Here is a 22,261-nt window from a genome sequence, read left to right as displayed (position 1 = left end):
ATATATTGCCAGCATTGCACAAAACAAACGGGCTGGAGATTAGATTCAGTAAACTGAGCTTCATTTTTCTTTGGCTGGGGACGGAGGGATTTTACTTCCCAGTCCGATTACACCATCTCTGGAAAGCAGGACTGCAGGAAGCCGGAAAACAGTAGCCTGCTGTTCTACAGAAGACAGTGCGCTCCATTCATTAACGCAGCCTCCATGGGAGAGTCACTGTCCTATTCATGCATTTCTCCAAGGGCACATTCTGCACTGCATAACACATCGAGGTGGTAGCAGGTCGTGAGCAGGAGGCAAGAAAGCTCTTCCGTCTCACAAGGTCAACACCTGCTTTGCACCTCTAACAAGACACTGGACAGCAAATATTGCAGAACAGAGAACAAAATCCATAAATCTAGGTCTAATCCTGCCATGGTATGTGTGTGTAAGATCTTAGGATGAGTCACTCTTTCCCAATACCTTAGTGGCACAGTTTTGAATCTTTTCAACATAAAAATACCATTCTGTATTTTGAGAGGAGTCATGTGAAATGTCCACACATTTTCCATTAATCTTTGGAAAACATTTTTCATGAAAAAAAAAAAAAAGTGGTGTCTTGCTGGACAAAGACATACCTTTAACCTTTGCACGATCTCCTTGATATCTTCCGAGTTGCTGTCCTGGGCACGTATGTAAACGTGATCGCCCCTCCCGTAAAAGATTTTGATGGCGGACGCATCTGGGGTCCAGCCAATCACATCTCCACAGAAACAGTTGAAGACCACCTCCTTTGAGTTCTGCTCAAGCAGCACAATGAACTCATTGGAGATGCCCAGGACGCACTCTATTTCCACAGCTTGCGCAAAGTCCTGCGCATGGGTACGCCAGGCGATGGCTCCTACGCTGTACAGCTCCACTCCCAGCCGTGGCTTGGTCTTCTCTTTCTTTTGGAGGTCAGCGAGATGAGGTTGAATTTGAAGGTGGAGTCTATGGGCGTGTTGGTCACAGAGTTCTCGGCCAAGTCTTTGAGGTATTCCTGTCTGGTGCGGGTGGCCATAGTGTGAAACTTGTCCGACTTGTGCGCTGCGTTTTCAGCGTTTATCACCTTGGCCAGCAAGAAGTCTCTGAAGACGTCAGATTTGCGGAAGGTAATGCCATTGGGAATCGGGGGACCGAAGGGTGGAACGTCTTTAGATCGTGTCACAGCCACGCTTTGGGGAGAAAATAAAACCAGTTAGGATTGAGCAGGGTGGCTTTGCTCGGACCCAGGTAACTAGTGCACTGTATAGGCAGGTGATGTCCTGTACACAGTGCACCTTACTAGTGCCTTTCACACACATCCACTCAAGCTGTGTGGGCCATGAAATCCCTCACCATAAATTAACTAGTTATCCATCAGTAGTTAATCCCCCCTCCCCCAGAGTATTTATTATTAATAAATAAACTTAATATTCTGCCTTTCTAGTATACACAGGGTGGATTATATAAAAATGTATGCCATCTAGCTGAAAATTATTCCAGCTGGGTAACTTACAACCATGCCAATCTATAAAATGAAAAATGAAGCAATATATTTACACAAATTGTCCACCGAGTCAATCAAATGCCAGTGACGACAGCATGTTCAAAGATAGTAATTTTCATAAACTTTATTTTTATATGGATAGTCAAGTAAAAACAGCCAGTAAATAAAGGTTCTTCCAGCCCCACTGAGAGTAGCTCCCAGCTGGGTGATGAGCGTCAGACGCAAGCAGAGTCTGAGCTGGTCAATTTTGGTGAAGGGGGTCTGTATCACTACTGGGAAAAGTCTATTTTGCACTAGCAGCCACAGCACAACACTGATGTGAAAAATCCCACTCCCTTCCATTCTTCGATCAAGAGGCTTTGTAGCTTCACCAACTCTGGAAGTAGTAAAAGGCCTCCCCTCCAGAACACACTGTCTACTGGCATTTAACAGTACTAGGAACATTTCCACTCAGCCAGAATAAAGCTCTCTAATTTCCAGCATGGTGTACCCCTCTACAGTTTTAGCCAAGATAAAACCATGAAGCAATGTAAATCTTTCACAAATATCTCCAAAATAATTTAACAGAGAAAAAACCCCAGTTGCAAGTAGTAAATTTTGTAGTAACTCGCATAACAATGTCCATGATTACTACCAGGCAGCCTGCTCCGTCTTACCTATAGCAAACGTTGTCAGTGCAAGGATCGATGGCTCGGATGATGATAAAGACATGCTGGAAATGGGATCGGATATTCTGGGGGGTGAAAGGCAGCGTTCCTGGCTCTTGAAAGATTATCGTCACAATGTCATTTCCTATGTGACGCTTCCTTAGCAGCTTAACAGCACAGAAAAAAAAAACCAAAAAAAAAATCATGTGTAAAAGTTACAAATGTCTTATCTAGCCCAATTTACAGTGTAACAGGGAATTTCATACCTATTAATTCCTTTTGTGTGTTAGTCTCAACCTAGTATGAGCCATGCGCTTAAAAGTCCGATAAGAAAAATATTTACCTTTGAAGCTGCATGATTCCCATTGTCATTGATAAGATTTCTGCTTTGCTCCCAACCTGTTACACTTAACATGCCCCCTACATTGCAAATTAAAACTTGTAGGCTTACTTTTCATAAGCAGGTCTCAACACTTACAGAGGAGCTGAGAGATCAGCCCCATTATGGTCACTCGGGCCTGAAAATCATCAAGCACAAAGCAAAACGGCAGCTTTGTCATTTTTGGCATTACAAAGGCACCATCTAATGGGGCTCTGCCATTTGTTATATCTTAGCCAGTAAGTCTCTAAGGAAAGAGTTTTGGAAATAACCTTGAGACTCCCACCACTGCTATTTTGCTATTTTACTTTGTGATGTGAAGCCATCTTCCAGCTCAAACATTCCTCAACCACCAAAAGGGCTCCATACATCAATTACTGTCCAGAGAGTGAGAGAGACAAAAGGGCACCAGCAAGTTTAAGCCTCAGTCAGCTCTTTCAATGATGACTAACTTCTGAAAGCCATCAGTCCTACACTAAAGCTCTAGGGAACTTATACATTTTTCTATTTGCTTGAAAACGAGAATTGGAAAGGTTAACCTTTAACTGGCTTTTTATCCATGATTTTTTTAATTAATTAGTTTGTAGCCCTGATAGCCATGAAGAAGTGCTATAGGGAAGCTTTTCTTCCAAGTCGACTCTACCTCCATTAGCATAAATTACTTTTAAAGGAAAAACAGTCAAATCACTGACCAACTGCACATACAGAAGTGGCAAAAATCAGCATTAGATCACCAGGAGCTAGAAATGCTTTAGAAGTCTGCATGTGGCCTCTGGTCTGCTCTTACACTCATGTTCTGATAAGAGATGTGCCCTGGACAGAACACTAGGACGTCTGCTCCCTGTTGCTTTCCATTAACACATTAAGTGAAGTTGCACACCTGTAACAGAGGTTTTCTGAAGACAGTGGGTGATGTCATTCATTGGTGTCACGGACACATTCCAGACCTTTCTAGGAAAAATCTGAACAGCAGTGCAACGTCTCAGCTCTAATCAGACTAATAAGCTCAACTCCAGAAGAGAAAGGACTGATGTCTTCAGAGAACACCTGTTACAGAAAAGCCACTCTGCTTTCTCTGAAGGAAAGCAGTTCACCATAGTCACATGTATGGTCTTAACGTGTTAAAACGTGCATGCCACAGGCATTGCACCGACGTGTGTTTTGCCATCCACCTTTCTAGTACCCCCCCCTGCTGCTTGCAGAAATTTGTAGTGGCACCAAAACTCCTGCTGCTCTTCCATCTCCCGGAAGACAGCAGGGAAGAGCGACGTCACTATCCGGCACCAGTCAGCAGCAGTGGGAGCAATGGCGCAATTCCAGCTGTGCTTGCACTCTATGTGCACGAACGTGTACAAACAGCAGCCCTCACCACAGCCAAGTGTGCTTAAAAATGGAAAACGTGCCACTAGAACAGCGACCTGTTTTTGGCAGGTGAAAATTCTTTTTTTTTTTTTTAAATAGAAAGAAAATAAAAAATGGGCCCTAGGAGGGCTGAGTTGGGCTCCTACCCTCAAAGACCCTTAGAGATGGGCTGCCCAAATTTGCTGTTGCATCAAGATTCAGAACCTAAAGAATGGGGACTGACTTTGCGGATTGAACTCCATAATGCAGTTTGCAAATCTTTTCAGAGACTGACCTTAGATGGGTCACAGATGCAGCTAAAATCAAACTTATTTGGATATAAACAAAGGATATAAAGTCTGCTGGTCAACTAGACAATGTTCTCTTCAATATAGCTATGTCAGGCTTGTTGGGGCAAAAAACCAAAGTTGCATGGCCTAACCCCCAACTCAGGTTTTCTGCTCCCCAAATCTGCTGGGGTTAGGGATGCTGTGGAGGCAGAGGGCTGGGAGAAGGAAATCCATCTCTGCACCATCAGATGATGGCATCCATGTGTGACTAAGGTGACTTGCTGGTCTTCAGAGGGGGGAAAAAAAAAAAAAAAAGCTCCATTGTACAGTCCAGGGTGTCAAGAAACAAGAATATGAGATTACCTGTTGCCTGTTGTTAGGGGTGTACGGGAGCATGGTGGACACATGGAACATGATCTCATAGTCCTGATATGTAGTGTACAACGAATGGGTACCTGTAGAGTCAGCTGTTAGGGGAAGGAAAAGGGAGACCATGTTAGCTTGCTAAAAATAAAAAGCTGTTAAAGAAACTGATAACCTAAGTTTGCATCTTAAAAAATAAAAACATTTATTAACTTAACATAGGCCTCTAACAACTATTCTGCTGGAGAGAAACCTAAAATCTGCCCCTCCCCCTCCAAAAAAATACTTTACACACAGTACAGCAGTCCATCCTCAAGACCATCTTGAGCAGAGTATGAAAATGTTTTTTTTCCAGAATTTGCTCATCAAGGACAAACTGCACTGGTGCCACCCCCAGACTCCACTGGGGGAGGAGAGAGAGTGGCAGAAGTACAGTATCACATTCAGTACAAAGTTGCTACTCTTATTATAAAACATTAAACAAGGATACCTTGATTGGGCTCTCATTGATCCTACAGCTATGCAGACCTCCAAGTGCCCTGCGTTCAGCTAATAAGATGCTGCTTGAAGTTGCACCTCCAAAGCTGGCACGCTCAGTAACAACCAGAAATACAGCTTTTTCTGTTGCTGGCCTGCGTATAGGGAACTCTCACCCTGAATCACTGCGTACCATCCACTGCCCGAAAGCCTAAAGAAGCTCTGAAGGCTCGCCTCCTTATTTATGCCTTTGAAGTACCGATATGAGCTGACCAGGACCCTGCTCTCATTTGGTTTTGACACTGCTGTTTTATTATGTCTTTTACATATGCAATCTGCTTTGAATACAAAATGTAGAAGTGCGGAATATAAATTTAAAATAACTAGGTGAGTGCATTTCTATGCAGTGCTCTCTACTCCCTCCATTCCCCACCTCACCCAGCTGGAGTCCCCGCTCTCTCTCCTCTCCCCATCTCCAATCCTCTCACTGCTTTACTCCTCCCAACCTGCCGTGGTAGCCCTATTGCCCTCTAGGGCCTAAAATATGACCCCCTCCTCCTGCAAGGTCCTGATCATTGATGCCTCACCCACAAGAAAAAAAAAATAAAATCCACTCATCCCAGGTGAGCAAGGGGACTTTTCATAATCTGATCTTAAATGACAAACTTTGCTAAAACATCCCTGCTATACATTTATTGCTTTTTATTGATTTTTCAATACCGCGTTTTAAGCGTCAACTAAAACGTTCTGGCTTCTTATCCAATTGAACCTTTACTGCTACAGGCAGAAATCACTGTTCTGGAGTAACATCCTCTGTATTTATCAGTTTTTCTTACCTGCACCAAGCTTTGAACACAATGTCCAATAGGCAACACCTTTGGTGAATGTATATGAAGTGCAAGGACTTACAGATTAGAATTGGTATTGTAGGATCCAGCTCCCCAAACAAACTTTCATACTCTTGCTAAGCATTTAGGTGCCTTTGCAGTAGTCTCCAATATACTTCCATGCACTGTGCGTCTCCTTGGTCCCTAATGAGGTTTACATGACTCTGTGGCATCAGATGATCCTAAGCCTATGCTTATGCTTGCCAGCCCAAAGTCTTACTCCCTCATCCTCCCCAACATACTGAGGCTTGATATATGTTGGGAGACTGGAATGAGGAGCTGTGACAGATTTTATGAAAGCACCAACACTCAGAAGCCAGATACTTCACAAGGGCTTAAAAAGCCACCACCGATTTTAAGATATACCTGCCATGCTGAGAACAAATGTATTAAGCAGCTCACTCTGACTCCATTTCTATATCTGGAGATGCTTTTCATCTCCCAAGTCAGGTTACTGCTTTCCCACTAGCTGTGAAATGGATGTATTGCACTAACGCCACACCATAGCTATTATAGGCAGGCTCAGGTCTACAGGGGGACATGCGTTATATCTCTATATATCTATCTATCTATTTATCTATCTATATTGCAAGGCCCCCCACTCAGACCTTTACCTCACAGTAAGTACTGATTTAGGGTACAGAGCACCATTTCCCAACTTACTTTTAGTGTCCAGCTGAGCCGAATAATTGCTGAAGCCCTTTAGACAGACTTTCTTTCCAATGAGAGAGAGGAACTCCTCAAAGGAGGGACCTGCCTCTTCATTATTGTACATCTCCTCCTCTGAGCTCTGGCCTGCTTTACAGTACAAGATTCCCACCTTGTGTTTCCTGCAGAGCTACATGGGAGGTCAAAGAAAAGCATCAAAAGCATTCAGTCTACATGCCTTCAGCGCCATGTTACAACCTGCATAGCCGCTTTCTGTAGGATGCACGTTTAAAGTGTGAAAGCAACGTGCTTAGGGCACAGAGGCGCTGCTTTCCACGGGGACCAATCTCACTGCTGCCAAATACTAACTGCATGGCCTTCGGCACCCACAAACTCTCTTTGTGAGAAGAGACCAAGCTTCATGTGTGTCTTCCTACATGGCACTCCATAAAGATCAATTGATTGATATCAACAGCTGATAAATGCTTAACGAAACTCAAATGATTCTATGGTATTTTCAGTGTTTACATATTTAAAATAGGTACAAAGGGACAGCACTGGGACAATGAGCGAGAAGGTTCAACTGCTTGGATAGTGACCTCTAGTTGCTGCCTTAACACTGTTGAAGGGAGTTTCTCCTAAAAAGATGATATTGATGCACACAGATGAAAGGCTAAATGAATTCTTTGCTTCTGTGTTTACAAATTAAGATGTTGGAGAGATACCCGTAGCAGAGACAGTTTTCAAGGGTGACAATTCAGAAGAACTGAACCAAGTCATGGTGAACCTGGAAGATGTAGTAGGCCAGATCGACAAACTGAAGAGTAGCAAATTGCCCGGACCAGAGATGGCATGCACCCCAGGGTTCTGAAAACTCAAAAATTAAATTTCAGATTTATTACTATTAATTTGTAATCTGACATCATCCATTGTACTGAAGATGGCCAATGTAACCAACATTTAAAAAAAGGCCTTTGGAGTGATCTGGGAAACTGTAGACCAGCGAACCTGTCTTCAGTGCCGAGAAAAATCATGGGAACTATTCTAAAGAACAAAATCAGAGAACATATAGACAAATAGGAGCGAATTTTAAAAGGGTTACACGCACGCCGAGCCTATTTTGCATAGGCCCAGCGATGCGCACAAAGCCCCGGACGGGACCGAGGCCACCGGTACAGCGGCCGTGCGGGGGGGATCGCGCGCCAGCAGCTGGCCAGCGCGCACGCAAGTTACACCTGCCAGAGGTGGGCGTAGTTTACAAAATAAAGGAGGTGGTGGTGGTGGTGGGGGGGGGGGGATTTAGGTAGGGCTGGGGCCGAAGGAAAGCTCCCTCCGAGGCCACTCCAATTTCGTGGAAAAACAGGGAAAGCCATCAGGGATTCCCTAGGGTTCTGCGCGTGCAAGGTGCACTAGTGTGCACCCCATTGCGCGCGCATGTTATAAAATCAGGCATACATTTGTACGCGCCAAGTAGCACGCACAAATGTAGGCCATGCGCGTAGGTTTAAAAATCTGCTCCATATGGTTTAATGGAACACAGCCAGCATGGATTTACCCAAGGGAAGTCTTGCCTCAATCTGCTACATTTTTTTGAAAGGGTTAATAAACATGTGGATAAAGGTGAGCCGGTAAATATAATGTATTTGGATTTTCAGAAGGCTTTGACAAAGGCTTCTAAGAAAATTAAAAAGTCATCGTCTAGGAGGCAATGTACTTTTGTGGATTGCAAACTAGTTAAAAAGACAGGAAACAGTAGGATTAAATGGTCTGTTTTCTCAATGGAGCGAGGTATCAGTGGGTGCCTCAGGGATCTATACTTTGACTGATGCTTTTTAATATTTTTATAAATGGTCTGGAAAGGGGCAATGACAAGTGAGGTGACAATTTGCAGATGACAATTTTTCAGAGTAGTTAAATCACAAGTGGATAGTGATAAATTGCAGGAAGACCTTGTGAGACTGGAAGATATGGCATCCAAACAGCAGATGAAATTTAACGTGGTCAAGTGCAAGATGATGCATATAGGAAAAAAATAACCCATACTGTAGTTGCACGACATTAGGTTTCATGTTAGGAGCTACCTGCTAGCAAATAGATCCAGGTGTCAATGGACTATACACTGAAATCGGCTCAGGGTGCTACAGCAGTCAAAAAAGCAAATAAACAGTGTCAGGAATTTAGGAAGGGAATGGTGAATAAAACGGAGAATGTCATAATGCCTCTGCTTCACTCCATGGTGACACCACACTGAGTACAGACTTCAATTCTGGTCACCACATCTCAAAAAAGACGATGCACTGGAGAAGGTACAGAGAAGGGCAACCAAAATGATAAAGGAGATAGAACAGCTCCCCTATGAAGAAAGGCTAAAGAGGTTAGGGCTGTTTAGCTTGGAGAAGAGACAGCTGAGGGGGGATATGATGGAATTATATAAAACCATGAGAGAACTAGAATGGGTAAATGTGAATCAGTTTACTCTTTCAGATAATAGAAAGACTAGGGGGCACTCCATGAAGTTAGCAAGTAGCACATTTAGAACAAATCATAAAAAATGTTCACTCAATGCACAATTAAGCTCTGGAATTTGTTGTCAGAGGATGTGGTTAAGGCAGTTAGTTTAGCTGGGTTTAAAAACAGGTTTGGACAAGTTACTGGAGGAGAAGTCCATAAAATGCTATTAGTCAAGCTGACCTAGGGAAGAGACACTGCTTATTACCAGCATTAGTAGCACGGAATCTATTTAATGTTTGGGTACTTGCCAGGTACTTGTAACCTGGATTGGCCACTGTTAGAAACAGGATACTAGACTTGATGGATCCTCAGTCTGAGTCAGTATGGCAACTTATGTTCTTAAGAGGACAGAGTTAATGCTAGTTGCTGGAGGCCATGCAGTTTACAACATGCCATTCAGGGGGATGGCCCAGTGAGCGGCAGTGCTGTGCACTGCCATGCAGATCTAGGTTCACTTCACAGCTTGGGTCGTCTGCTCAGGCAGTGTTCAGTATCGGGGGGGGGGGGGGGGGGGGGGGGGGGGGGGGGGGGGGGGGGGGGGGGGGGGGGAGTTGGTTGCTGCACAATGGCGATTCCTAGTGGCTAGTGTTTGGGTCCAGGTTTGCAGGATCTTGGAAGGCACATTGCTCCTGGCCAAGGACTGTCACTGCAACTTCATGGCTGGCTTTTCCTTACTTTGCACCAGTCCTTTGGAATTCTGCTCCACAAACTCTGGGATGAGCTAAACTAGCTACATTTTAAAAAGTTAGCCAAGGCATGATCCTTGTGGACAAGAATTTGGGAAAAATCCAATCACTTCTAGCCTGAATAAGATGGGCTTAGCAGGCACCTCAGTTTGGATATAGTTTTAATTTAATCTTTCACCCTGCATCTCATTTACTGCTGGGAGACAGAGAAATACTGAAGGGACGCAGGGTGAGCACTGTCCTGATATAGGATACCTTTTCAGTTTTTCTCTGTCTCCCTCTGCTGGACAGGAGGCTCAACCCACTGTCTGGACTGATCCAGGTATGTACAGGGAATCTTAACTTTCTTTTTTATCATTGTAAAAATTGTGACTGTTGCGTTCTATATTTATGATGAGTTTTAATAATCTACCTTAGTGTTAAATTAATGAAAGGTAAGGAATCAAATTTTAATATAAAGTATGGAGGAATTTAAAAAAAAAAAAAAAATTAGGGAAAAAAATTCTTGGGTTGTTGCAAATGCAGGATCATTGTATCAGGACACAGCAGCCATGGGTCTGATTGAGCTGAAGCCCAAATGAGCAAGAGGAAAATGCCAGATCAAAATAAAAAATAAAATAAAATAAAAACCCACAGCTCCTTCCCCTCACCCACAACCAAGTAGTTGGGCTACAGCAGGGTATGGTCAGTTGCATCAGCCTCTCATTCTCACCCCTTGCTCGTCGAGCTTCAGGAGCTGCTCCGTTACTTTAGTGGTACTGACAGCCAGGCGCAGGCAGGAGATATTCAGCTCCGGCAGCACATGCTCCAAGACATCCTTCAGCGGCAGACCCCGCACCGTGCCATGCTTTGCTGTGCTTGGAACAGCATCTTCCAGGACCAGCCCGCGCAGGGTCACAAGCTGCATTAAAAACGAGAGAACACCACCGATGCGAGAGAGGAAAAACATGCAACACTCTGGTCTGGAGTTTACTGTACAGTTCTGCAAGTCCTAACGAAAACAATGTCTTACTTCAAAGACAAAAAAAAAAAATCTCTGTATAGAATGGTGGCAATTCTAAGCCAGCACTACTTTGTCCACAATCTCCAGAATAGTATTAACGTTAGCTTTTATGAAATATCTCCATCCAGGTATCCAACTCAGCAGAAATCCTGGAAGTTTTAAGGTAAAGATAATACTTACAAATGCTCAGTCAGTCTGGCTTCTTCCAACAAAGAGGTAAGCTTTGGGTGTAAGTGAGGAATCAGAATTCAAGCAAGCAGACAAACAAGAAATGCCATACTGGATCCGACCACTGACAGTGGCTAATAATCCAGGTCACAAGTTCCCAGCAGGATAAAGAGAACAGATCCAACCCTTCTTGCTCATATCCAGAGATAAGCAGTGGCTTTCCCCAAGTCTAGGAGGCCAATAATGATTTATGGACTTCTCCTCCAAGAACTTGTCTAAACCCTTTTTAATCCCAGCTACACTAAACTGCTTTCACCACATCCTCTGGCAACAAATTCCACAGTTTAATGCTACATTGGGCGAAAAACAAATTGGTCACCTCATTCATAACTCCCTTTTCCAGATCATTTATAAATATATTAAGCAGCACTGGTCCCAGTACAAATCCCTGGGGCACGCCACTATTTATCTTATTTCACGGAGAGAAAAGACCATTCAGGTCCTACTCTGATTCCTATCCTTTAGCCAGTTATTAATCCGCAATAGGACAGCGCCTCCTACCCCATAAGGTTTTAATTTTCTAATGAGCAGACTCTCACGAGGGGCTGGGTCAAACACCTTTTGAAAATCGAAAGATGCTATAATCAACCAACTCACCCTTGCCCACGTGTTAACCCCTTTTAAAAAAAAAAAAAAAAAAAAAAAAAAGATGTAACAGATTTGTAAGGCAAGACTTCCTTTTAATAAATCCCTGTTGACTCTGCCGCATTAGTCTGACTATTCAGATGGTCAGTAATTTTGTTCTTCAGCATAGCTTCTACCATTTTGCCCGCTTTCTCCCCAATGACCCCAGGGCCCTTGTTAAACTATGGCCATTAGGCTGACCACCCTCCTGTCCTCAGGTACTGTAACAATTGAATGAATTTAAAAAAAAAAAAGACTGCTAGTAATAAATCAGCAATTTCAGTTTTGAGTTCTAAAAGACCTCTGGAGCGTGTACCATCAGTCTCTCTGTGACTTGTTACTGTTCACTTTGTCAATTTGCTTTATTATATCTTTCAAGTCCAACATTAATTTGATTCAGTTCCTCTGAATCATCATTCTCAAAGAATGTTTCTGGCATAAGTATCTCCAGCCTCTTCCTGAGTCAAGGCTGAAACAAAGAATCCACTTAGTTGTTCTATGCCAGCATCCTTTGAAGATACTTCACTTGGTACCATGCATTCCCGAATGGCTGTTGGCTTTCCCCCAGGATCTGGTTTAAACGGTATTTTTTTTTTTTTTTTTTTTTAAAGTTAGCACTAGCAGCCGACTTCCACCTGGTAAAGCATAGGATAAGCACAGAGGAATCCTCGATATGAAGAGAGGAAATCCAAAGAGACTTGAGATCAATATCAGCTACCATTTCCCATGGTTTTATGACTGGATCAGCTTCTAGAATGAGCAACGTGGAAGGATCTCCACATTAGGATTTTCCAGGTGCTCCCAAATGACCAGAATTGACCACCGTTAGAGACAGAATGCTGGGCTTGATCGACTGGCGATCGACTGGCGATTATCTATATTTTCTTTGCCTATTCCTTTACTACTTAGCTGCTACTAGGTACTCCTCTCATACGGCCTGGGTGTTTTTGTTCTGCATACTGTTTCTTGCTTCTCTTTTTGTCTTGGGCCATAGATCCTAACGTTAGAGGGTTCCTAGCTATAGCCAAGCCCAGGCAGTATGGCAAGGGCTGAGGTGTGGGACTGCCAAGGTGCAGAGATTCACAAACTTCATGCAAAGCCTAGAAATTAATCAGTAGACATTACATCTGGTTTGCCTTAACTGTTATGTTTTTCATGAGGACAGGTATTTTATGCAGTTTTGATTTGTTTTTTTCTTTTTAAAATAACCTTTACAGCTTGATCAGGGAGTTGGGTAGTCTGATAGATTTAGATAAAACTGTATAGGAAATCTCTTAAGAGAAAAAAAAATATCCAGGCCAGGAAAGCATTGGAGCAAGAACACACAAGCGCCTTTAAAGCAGAAAATGGTTTTCCCATCAGCTTAAAGAAAAAAAATAGTAGTAAGGTACAAGAGACAAGAAAAGTATGTGCTAGTGAAGTATTTCATCTGTTTTGCTTTCCAGGATGAAAGCTAGGATTTAACACAAAAAGTACCACTCCTCCTCTCTCTGCTTGTGTTTAAGTGATCGTAGCAGCCGTTTGCTACACTTGTTCTTGTAATGAAAAGCAGTTCAACCATTCTGGCACTCTGCCGCCATGTGTGTATTGCTTTAAGATTATGCTTCTAATGTGCTGCGATCAAAAAAATAACACAAATATTTATTTTGTTCTTTGTAGTGAAAAAGGGGGCCCCACAGCAAGAATTCCATTCTGGTATCACTTAACCTGTTAAATTTTACAATATAGCACCCTCTACTGGGCTCGTGAAACTTATCCAGCAATGGTATATTTTAACTAAGTCTGGGCCTCAACATCTTTATAGGATATTAAGAACAAGCCTGGATTGTCTTACTGTTATCTGCACACAGCTGCCTGCCACAATGGTTTGTCATTCGAGCCCAAACAGTTGCATAGACCAAGCAGACTAATTGGGATATTGCACTACTAGGCAGGGTATGGTAAGAACATTAAGCAGCTGGGGGACACAGGATCAGAACTGGCCTTAAGGAGCTGCTTTGCCACAGGAAGCACATTTCAATTTACAGTAAGTAATTTATGCTCGATATTCCACTATATTACAAGAGCCCTAAAGCGAATAACAGGCTAAAACAAAAAAGAAAAACTAATGCAAAAAAACAAAATTTTAATTAACTCTAAAATAACAGGTCCGAGAACATCCAATGCTGTAATCAGTGAAAGCCCTGTTTGACTTCAAAACTAAGCCCCTCCTGTACCAGATATATTCTAATGAGACATGACATGGGGGGCTCCAGTGACCAGGACAGACGAGGTTTCTAAACCCTGAAGCATTAAGGCTGCACTGGATGGAGCATGCGCTTCCCAAACTGGTGGAGGGCCAAGAAGTTTCACAAACCAGAGCACATCTTTTAGAGGCTGGGCACTCAAAGGAGAAGCATGGTCATGCCTTCTCAATTATCTTGTACACCGAGTGAAGGAAGTTTGCTTAGCGTAAGCTCTGTTTTCTGCAGATAGCAGGATGAATTAGTAATTACATATGGGTGATGTCACATTTACACTGGATGGACTTCTCTCCAAGTTGCAGAGCTTTGAGCTCTGAGCATGTGTGGGAGCTCTTGTGCAGGTGTTGCCTCAAGAGCCTCTCTCAGTTGGTAACCTCTCCAGAGAGGTGAGCAGGTATTCCATGGCTGATTCATCCTGCTACCTACAGAAAACACTGTTTACGGTAAGCAAAATTGCTTCTTCCATCAATAAGCAGGCTGAATTAGCCATTACATGTGGGGAGTCCCAAGCTGAGGTTTGCAGTGGAGCAATTATTGAGCAATCTGACTCCACCCTGGAGAGTGGGCTACTGTGAGAACAAATTTTGCAAAACTGCTTGTTCGAACCAACTGTCGGACTTTCAGATGTTAAGACAGTAATGGAATGTGAATGTGTGGACTGAAGACCACGTTGCAGCATTGCATATATCTTCAATGGGTATTTCTCGGAGATGAGCAACAGAGGAAGCCATGGCTTGTACTTGATGAGCCTTAAGACTTCAACTAGCAGATTCAGTTAAGTCTTAGCAGTGATGGATGAAATCAGCTATCCCATTGGATAAAGTCTGCCTGGCAACTGTTATTCCTAGGCAGTTTGAGTCATACAAGGCAAAAAGCTGGTTTAGAAATAAGGGGAGTACATTTTTTGTAATATGCCAGGGCCACTTGCAGTCGAGGACAAAGGGCTCTCTTGCCCTCATCTTTTTACCTCCTCGTCCTCTGCCTTTTTGCCATTTCCATCTCTCTTCTCACCTCTTCCCTCAACCATGAATCCATTTTACAATTTCTCTTGAATTACCCCCCCCCCATCTGTCTACACAGCTTCCAGTCACTTTCACCTCTCTCCCTCATGTTCACCTAACCCACTCTTTCCCTGCTCCTAGTCTCTCTCCCAGCTTGTATCCCATTTTCTCTTACTTCAGTTACTGATCCCTGCTGACAACCCATGTCCCCTCTTCTCAGCCCTCTCTGGTCTCAACCTGTTTGTACTCTTCACCCTCTCCCACAGCTTCTCTTCCAGTCACTCTTGCCCTCAGTTCCTTGCCTCCTCCTCTCCCCGTCAGTACTCCCTTTTAAACCATCTTCTAGCAGTTCTCTCAGCCCCTCTCACTCTTATAGTTCCTCTATCCCAGTTTACTTTTCCCAGATGCTCTATTAGCAGCCCTCCACCATCTCTACTGCACCTCAGGAATACTATGCCTTACACTGTTGCTACTCACTGGTATCCCATTGGTCAGACATAGCCAGCCAGCCAATAGGCTACAGGGGGGAGGCAGGAGCAGTATCAGAGGAGACATCCATTGGTCAGACATTTCACAACCAGCCAATGGGCTGCACAGGGAGGAAGCAGCAGTAGGAAGAGTACAGAAGCACTTCCTTACTGCCCTCCTTCACAGTGCTGCAGCATGAAGCTCTCAGCTTCTGATTCACAGGGGTGCAGGAGACAACATTGCAGGTGCTCAAGTACCCACAGCACCCAAAGAGTTGGTGCCTATGACTTGGAGGGAAGTCCATTCAGTGTTGCCAGATGAAGCCATCCAAATGTAATGGCTAATTCAGCCTGCCTTTTGATGAAAAAGATTTTAATCTGAACAGTACATCAAATCAAAATAGAAAACATATGAGGTCACAGGACAATAAATAAATCAGTTCGAGAACACTTTTCCTTCATTAAGGTACCAGTTTCTCTTCAAAAGACAAAAAATAAAGTGGGCACTGGGGTATTTTGGCTGCCTGTGCCAGATTTATTAGTCATGCTGTCTGGGGTCTGAGGCATAAAACTGATCCGGCCCAATTAATTATGGGGCGACACAAACAAATCCAACAACAAACCATCCAATATGCACTGGGAAAGGCTCAAGGCAGTAGACTATTTTGATAAGAAAGAACAAAGGAGTATTTCTAAGCAATACCTCACTAGTCCGGAAGATGATCCGATACTGATACTGTGGTCCGTAATCCTTACTGTCTTCCAGCTTTTCTCTCCTGATGCTCACAGCCACTGGACCAAGCTTCTCGTCCACTCCAAAATAGTTTGAATGCTCTGAAATATAAGGAAATCAGATACATTCAGGCCTTGAAGCTATAAATCTTAGCCTTGATTTGGTACTAAACTAGATGGAATTAAAATTATCCCCGCGTAAACGAGACTTCCAGGCTACCCCCTATGTGACTGACTTCTAGCTCCTATCTATTCAGTTTACAGATTTAAATTAAAAAAAAAAGAAAAAAAGAAAAAAGTTGCCCTACTGAAAGAAATATTGCTGCTACACAAAACAAATATTCAGTTCAAGTTGTATTACTTCCAGCACACTACACAATATGTAAACATCAGTGAGTTTGGGGTAACTAATAAAAAAAAAAGATATAAAATTTGTACTGGGGGTCTTGCTTGAGCTGAAATTACAAGTAGAAACTTTCCTTATTGCCTGGCAATGCAGAAGAAACTGGTGTAATGGCCCCTCTGGACTCGTTACCATTATATAGATAGACCCTTAGTTAACTCCTTTTGCTAAGGGTGTGGGGGAAGGTGCCATTTGGTACCGCCCCTCCCCTTTGAAACGATTTATAAGCACTCTTTCCTGAGAGCTCTGGGGGCAGCATGGTTGAGATTTGGAGGAAGTCTGGGGATTCTCCCCCCCCCCGATTTGGATGTTTGGCCTATCTGGGGTCTTGGGCTCCATCCTGCAGCCCACGCCTTAGGTACAGGGTGCTTTTGGGATTTGAAGATTTTTATTTGTAAGACTGTGAAACCCCAGGGTTTTTGCTTGGGACGGGTCTTGGGGAAACCTCTCCTCGGGGGGGAAGAGACCTGGCCCACCGCGACATTCCCAGGAAGCAGAGGCATGGCGCTGACCCACTGCAGTGTCTTCTGGTGTTACTAAAGTGCTTTTTGGTCAAAGGACATTGTTGTTGAAAAGATCTGGGAGGAAGTTGTATCTGCACCTCTTCCCATCCTTTTGGAGGAACTTCGGGAATTGCATGTTCCAGGCAGATCCCTCACATTGTGGGATCTAAGTCAAAAGAGATCAAGGGAAAAAAAAACCCAACACACAACTAAAGCAGAGTTGATTACTTGTAACAGATCTCCAAGGACAGCAGGATGTTAGTCCTCACACAGGGGTGACATTAGATGGTACCCCCATGGAAAATTTATCTCATTTTCTAGAACTCTGACTTGGCATGCCCTCTCCAATCTTATAACAGAATTACATAAAAGGAAAATTAGGAGAAACCCAACTCCACAGTGTGGCGGGTGGGTTTCGTGAGGACTAACATCCTGTTGTCCTCTGAGAACACCTGTTACAAGTAAGCAACTCTGCTTTCTCCGAGGACAAGTAGAATAGTAGTCCTCACACATGGGTGGATCCTAGCGACAGGCTGCTCCCCAACATACAAGGGGAAATAACACACCCAAACCAGATACCATTGGGCACAACAGTGCTGTTGGAAACAGAGGGGGGGAGACAGCCTGAACCCAAATGGGCCCTAGGAGGGGGACAGCTGGGTTCTACACCTCAAACAGATTCCGGAGGACAGACTGGCCAAACCTACTGTTGCGTCTGCCATCCCTATCCAGACAATAGTGAGATGTGAATGTGTGGAGAGAAGTCCATTTCATAGCCTTGCAGAGCTCCTCCACAGGAATTGCTCACAAGCGGGCTGCCGATGCTGCCAAGCTCAGACAGAATGAGCCTTGACATGACCTCCAAGATGCAATCCCACCTGGGCATATCAGGAGATGACATCTGCTAGCCAATTTGATAGTTCTGTTTGGCAATGGCAATGCCCAACTTATTATCAAAAGAAACAAAAAGTTGGATGGATTGTCTATGGGCTTTTGTCCGCTCCAGACAGAAGGCTAAGGCTCACTTGCAGTCCAAACTGTGCAGGGCTTGTTTATTTTGGTGCGAATGGGGCCTGATAAAATGTTGGCAGGATGTTTGACTGGTTAAGATGGAAGTCCATCACCACCTTAGGCAGGAACTTGGTGTGCATACTCAAGACCACCCTATCATGATAAAACTTAGTGTAAGGTGATTAAGTCACTAAGGGCTGGAGCTCGCTAACCATGTGCGCTGAGGTGATCACCACCAAAAATATGACCTTCCAGGTAAGGTACTTCAGGTCACAGGTGCGTAGCAGCTCAAAAGGAGCTTTCATCAGTTGAGCTAACACCACATTGAGGTCCCAAGACAGCTGGAGGCCTTAGGTTAAACTTCAACTGAAGCAGGACCCACAAAATGTATAACTATAGGTGGTACAGAGATGGGCATACCATCTACACCATGGTGGTATGTGCCAAATGCACTCAAATGAACTAACAGCGTTTGTTTTCAAGTCAGCCTTCGATAGGTGTAGAAGGTAATCAAGCAGCTTTTGTGTGAGGCAGGAGAACAGATCTAAGGGCCTTCTGCTCACACCACAAACAAAGCTTCCTCCACTTCAGTTCATAGGACTTTCTAGTGGAAGGTTTCTAGAAGACACCAGGACCTCTTGGCTAGTAAAGCTTCAAGGGAGTCTTTGCAACTATGGGAATTTGAGGATATGCGTACAGAAGACCCTTGCCCCAATATCAGGCAAGGGCGTCTGAGGCTGATTTGCCATCTGATCTCTACAGGGAGCAGAACAGAGGCACCTTTCTGTTGCAAAGAGATGCGAAGAGATACACTTCCTGGCTCCCCCAGAGGCAGAATATTTGATTCGCAACCCTCTGGTCCAGGGCACTCATGGGGTCTAAAGGCATGATTCAGTCTGTCCGCTACCATGTTCTCTGTTCTGGCCAGGTATATGGCCCTGAGCGCCATCCCATGGGACAGGGCCCATGACCAGATCTGGACCACTTCTTGACACAAGAGGTATGATCCCATACATCCCTGCTTGTTGACATACCACATCGTCACCTGGTTGTCTGGTTCAGGACAACTTTGTTGGACAGCAGAGTTCTGAAAGCTCATAGCACATACCTGATTGCCCGAAGCACCAGGAAGTTAATTTGACAACAGCTCTCCTGAGCAGACCAGAGACCCTGGATGCTGAGTCCATCTACAAGAGCTCCCCAGCCCAGGGTGGATGCATCCGTGCTTAGGACAATTTGGGTATGAAGACTTCAAAAAGGGATCCCCTGTTCCAGATCTGAAAGGACCTGCCACTAGAAGAAACAGTCCCGACGAGGCAAGGTGACTCAGATGTAATCCTGGAGGTTCTGCGTGGGCTAGCAACTCTGCGACCTCAGGGTCTATTGGGCTCTGTGCATGTGTAATCATGCCAAGGGAGTGACAGACAGTTACAGCCATATAGCTCAATAACCTCAACATGTGCCAGGCTGACACCTGCTGGCCCTGCTGAATTTTTGCCACGATGGTTGTCAAAGTGTCGGCCCTTTCACAAATCATGAAAGCCTTGGCCTGAGCCATGTCTAGCAGGGCTCCTATGAAGTCCAATTGAGGTGACAGACTGAAATGGGACTTTGGGTAGTTGATGACGAACCCTGACTCCAACACCCGAATGGTCAAGCGCATGGATCTGACAGACCCTGCTTGAGATGTGCTCATGACCAGCCAATCATCCAGATAAGGGAAAACATGCATCCCCAGCCTGCGGAGGTGCGCCGCCACCATGGCCAGGCATTTTGTGAAGACTCGTAGGGTGGACACTAGCCCGAACAGCAACATTTGATACTGGAAGTGCTGTTTTCCCACCACAAACTGGAGATACTTCCAGTGACTGGGGAAGATCTCAATGTGAGTGTACACATCCTTCAGATCGAGGGAGCATAGCCAGCTGCTTTTTTGCAAAAGGGGATAAAGGTGCTCAGGGAAACCATCTTGAACTTTTCATTTTTGGCAAACCTGTTCAAGGACCTTAGGCCTAGGATGGGATGGAGTCGTCCTATTTTCTTTGGAATCAGCAAGTATCTGTAGTAAACTCCCTGCCTTCTTTGCTTTGGTGAAACAGGCTCAACTGCTGTCCATTAAGAGGGAAGAGAGCTCTGTTAGAGGTACTACCTAATGCGCTACCGGTCCCAAAAATGGGCTTGGAGGGCAATTTGGCAATGCACCCAAATAAGTTCAATCTGATCCAAGGTTATACTGGGCCACTGGTTCATGAAGAACCACGGCCTGCCCCCTTGATTGGCAGATCCATTGTCCTGGGTACAGGCAACTGGACTATGCTCCCTGCGACCCAATCCCTGGCTGGGACGTGGGGGCTCTCTGCTGCCTGGGCGGCTGTGGGGACCCCAATGCTGCTGACGGGAGCAATGGGGCGGAGGACAGTACTTCCTCCAGTGAAAGAAAAACTTCCTCTGCCCCGAGATCACAGACCCCAACAGTGGTTAATCTCCAGTGCTCCTATCAGTCGATGCCACTGATGGAACAGCCAGTACTGCTGATGTCAATGGGTCAGTGTCCACTGGTGCAGCTCTGAAGTCCTTCAATGCAGAGGCCACCGATGCGGATGGTTTGGTCTTCTCTGACCCAATGAGTTGTTCCATCTTGTCAAGCTGAATACGTTCCCTTTTGGGGTCATTTGTGTGCATTTTTGGCAATTCCAGATATCATGCGATGCCCCCAGGCAGAGGACACATACCTTATGGGGGTCTGTGAAGGACATAGTCCTTGGACACCATGGGCAGCACCTAAAACTGGATGTGGGTATAATGCAATAAAATAAATGGGAAGCAATATCATAAGTGATGGGGGCGGACGTCGAGGGCTGTCTGGCACAGAAGCACCACCACCGCGGGGTTATCAATTGCAAAAGGAAACTTATTGATAAATGATGAAAACCCTGACTAGGAGCACTATGGGAAGGACTGAGAGGGAGAGACCCTACATCAAATATGGGGGGGGGGGGAAATCACAGGAAAAAAAAAGAAAAAGAAAACCAGAAGTATTCCAAAATAGGCCAAAAAGCTCACCAACCATGATGCTGCAGCTCTGCGGAAAAAGACTGAAGAGACCCCACGTGGATGCATGGTATAGGGCATGTCGGGCATGCCCAGTGGGCCAAGTCAAAATTCTAGAAACCTTGACATAAGTTTTCCGTGCCTGGGCCCCATCTGATGACGTCAACTATGTGTAAGGACTACCATTCTACCATGTAACTTGGCCATAGGTTACATCTGAAGATCCCTAGTTGGAATGTTCACTCCCTGAGGAAAGAGGATTTTGACTCTGCAGAGATTGTGTTTTTACCAGTTTTGCCTGCTTGGAGGGGTTTTCCCTGTTCCAGCAAAAGATACCCTGCCCACCTTGGAGCCTCATTACTTCCACTCTCTGGAAAGTGAGTGTCTTGACAATAGAGATTCCTGCACAGATTGAGGGAAAAGAACTAATTTGAACACTGGTGTGGTGCTAAGGATTTTGGTTATTTGTGCCATTGATCAATAAAGACTATTTTTTTACACTAAAACACTGGCTCCAGTGTATTTCTTGGTTACACACAGTGAAGGAAAAGCTACCCCCTCCCAGGAAAAAGTTCAAGAGAGTCACCTGCATCATTCTGGGCCCTAAAGAATCCCTCCCCACCCCTACCCCAACAAAGAATACAGACCTTGGGAAGAGAGAGACATGTTCAAGCTAGCCAGGCATGGATCCAGCCCAGAAGAACACGGGAGTGTAGTCAGCTCCCCGGGATGTGGGTTACACAGATACACATAGAAAGCAGAGGGATCAGGCATTACAACAAACACTATCTTTAATTTAGAAAAGGAAAGCGCTGGTCCAGTGGCTCGGTGGCAAATGCTGTGCACTGCCATGTTTAGGCCAGGAAACAAACCCAGGTCCTTGTTAGGAATGGTGTGAATGCTGCCTCCACAAGGGAGAGGTGGGTATAGTCCTTGCACAACACCACCTACTAGCTGGACTTAAAGCCCAGAAGTGCAGGGTTCCAGAAGGAGCCCTGGTATATGGCCCCCAGCAGAGGTGGTTGGTGCCATGATTAGGCAAAAGCCCCTGGGGTACTTGCAAATGAAGGTTTATGTCATAGGCCAGGAGCTGGATGCTTACAAAAGCAGACGAAAACCACCAGGCCAAAAAATTAGAGAGACTTCTGTAGATCTGCTACACTGATCACCCTGAGTTTTCACCCAAGATATCTTTTGTCTCATGTGTCTGCTCCTTTTGTGCAGAGACTGTACCCAGAGCTCCATTTCATGTGGAGGGT

The 22,261-nt window shown here is 44.7% G+C and overlaps 1 protein-coding gene across 1 annotated transcript in view; it reads right to left on the bottom strand.

Annotated features, from left to right (window-relative positions):
* SIPA1L3 (signal induced proliferation associated 1 like 3) overlaps positions 1-22,261 on the bottom strand; it is a 215,983-nt gene that overhangs the window by 88,594 nt on the left and 105,128 nt on the right. Inside the window, 7 exon segments of the mRNA XM_029619561.1 lie at positions 618-931; positions 934-1,193; positions 2,164-2,321; positions 4,528-4,631; positions 6,555-6,729; positions 10,449-10,637; positions 16,006-16,136. Coding sequence (XP_029475421.1) covers positions 618-931; positions 934-1,193; positions 2,164-2,321; positions 4,528-4,631; positions 6,555-6,729; positions 10,449-10,637; positions 16,006-16,136 — 1,331 coding nt within the window.

Source organism: Rhinatrema bivittatum, chromosome 11, assembly GCF_901001135.1.
Source record: "Rhinatrema bivittatum chromosome 11, aRhiBiv1.1, whole genome shotgun sequence".
In the NCBI taxonomy this organism is placed as follows: Eukaryota; Metazoa; Chordata; class Amphibia; order Gymnophiona; family Rhinatrematidae; genus Rhinatrema; species Rhinatrema bivittatum.
This window is presented reverse-complemented; position numbering and strand designations above follow the sequence as displayed.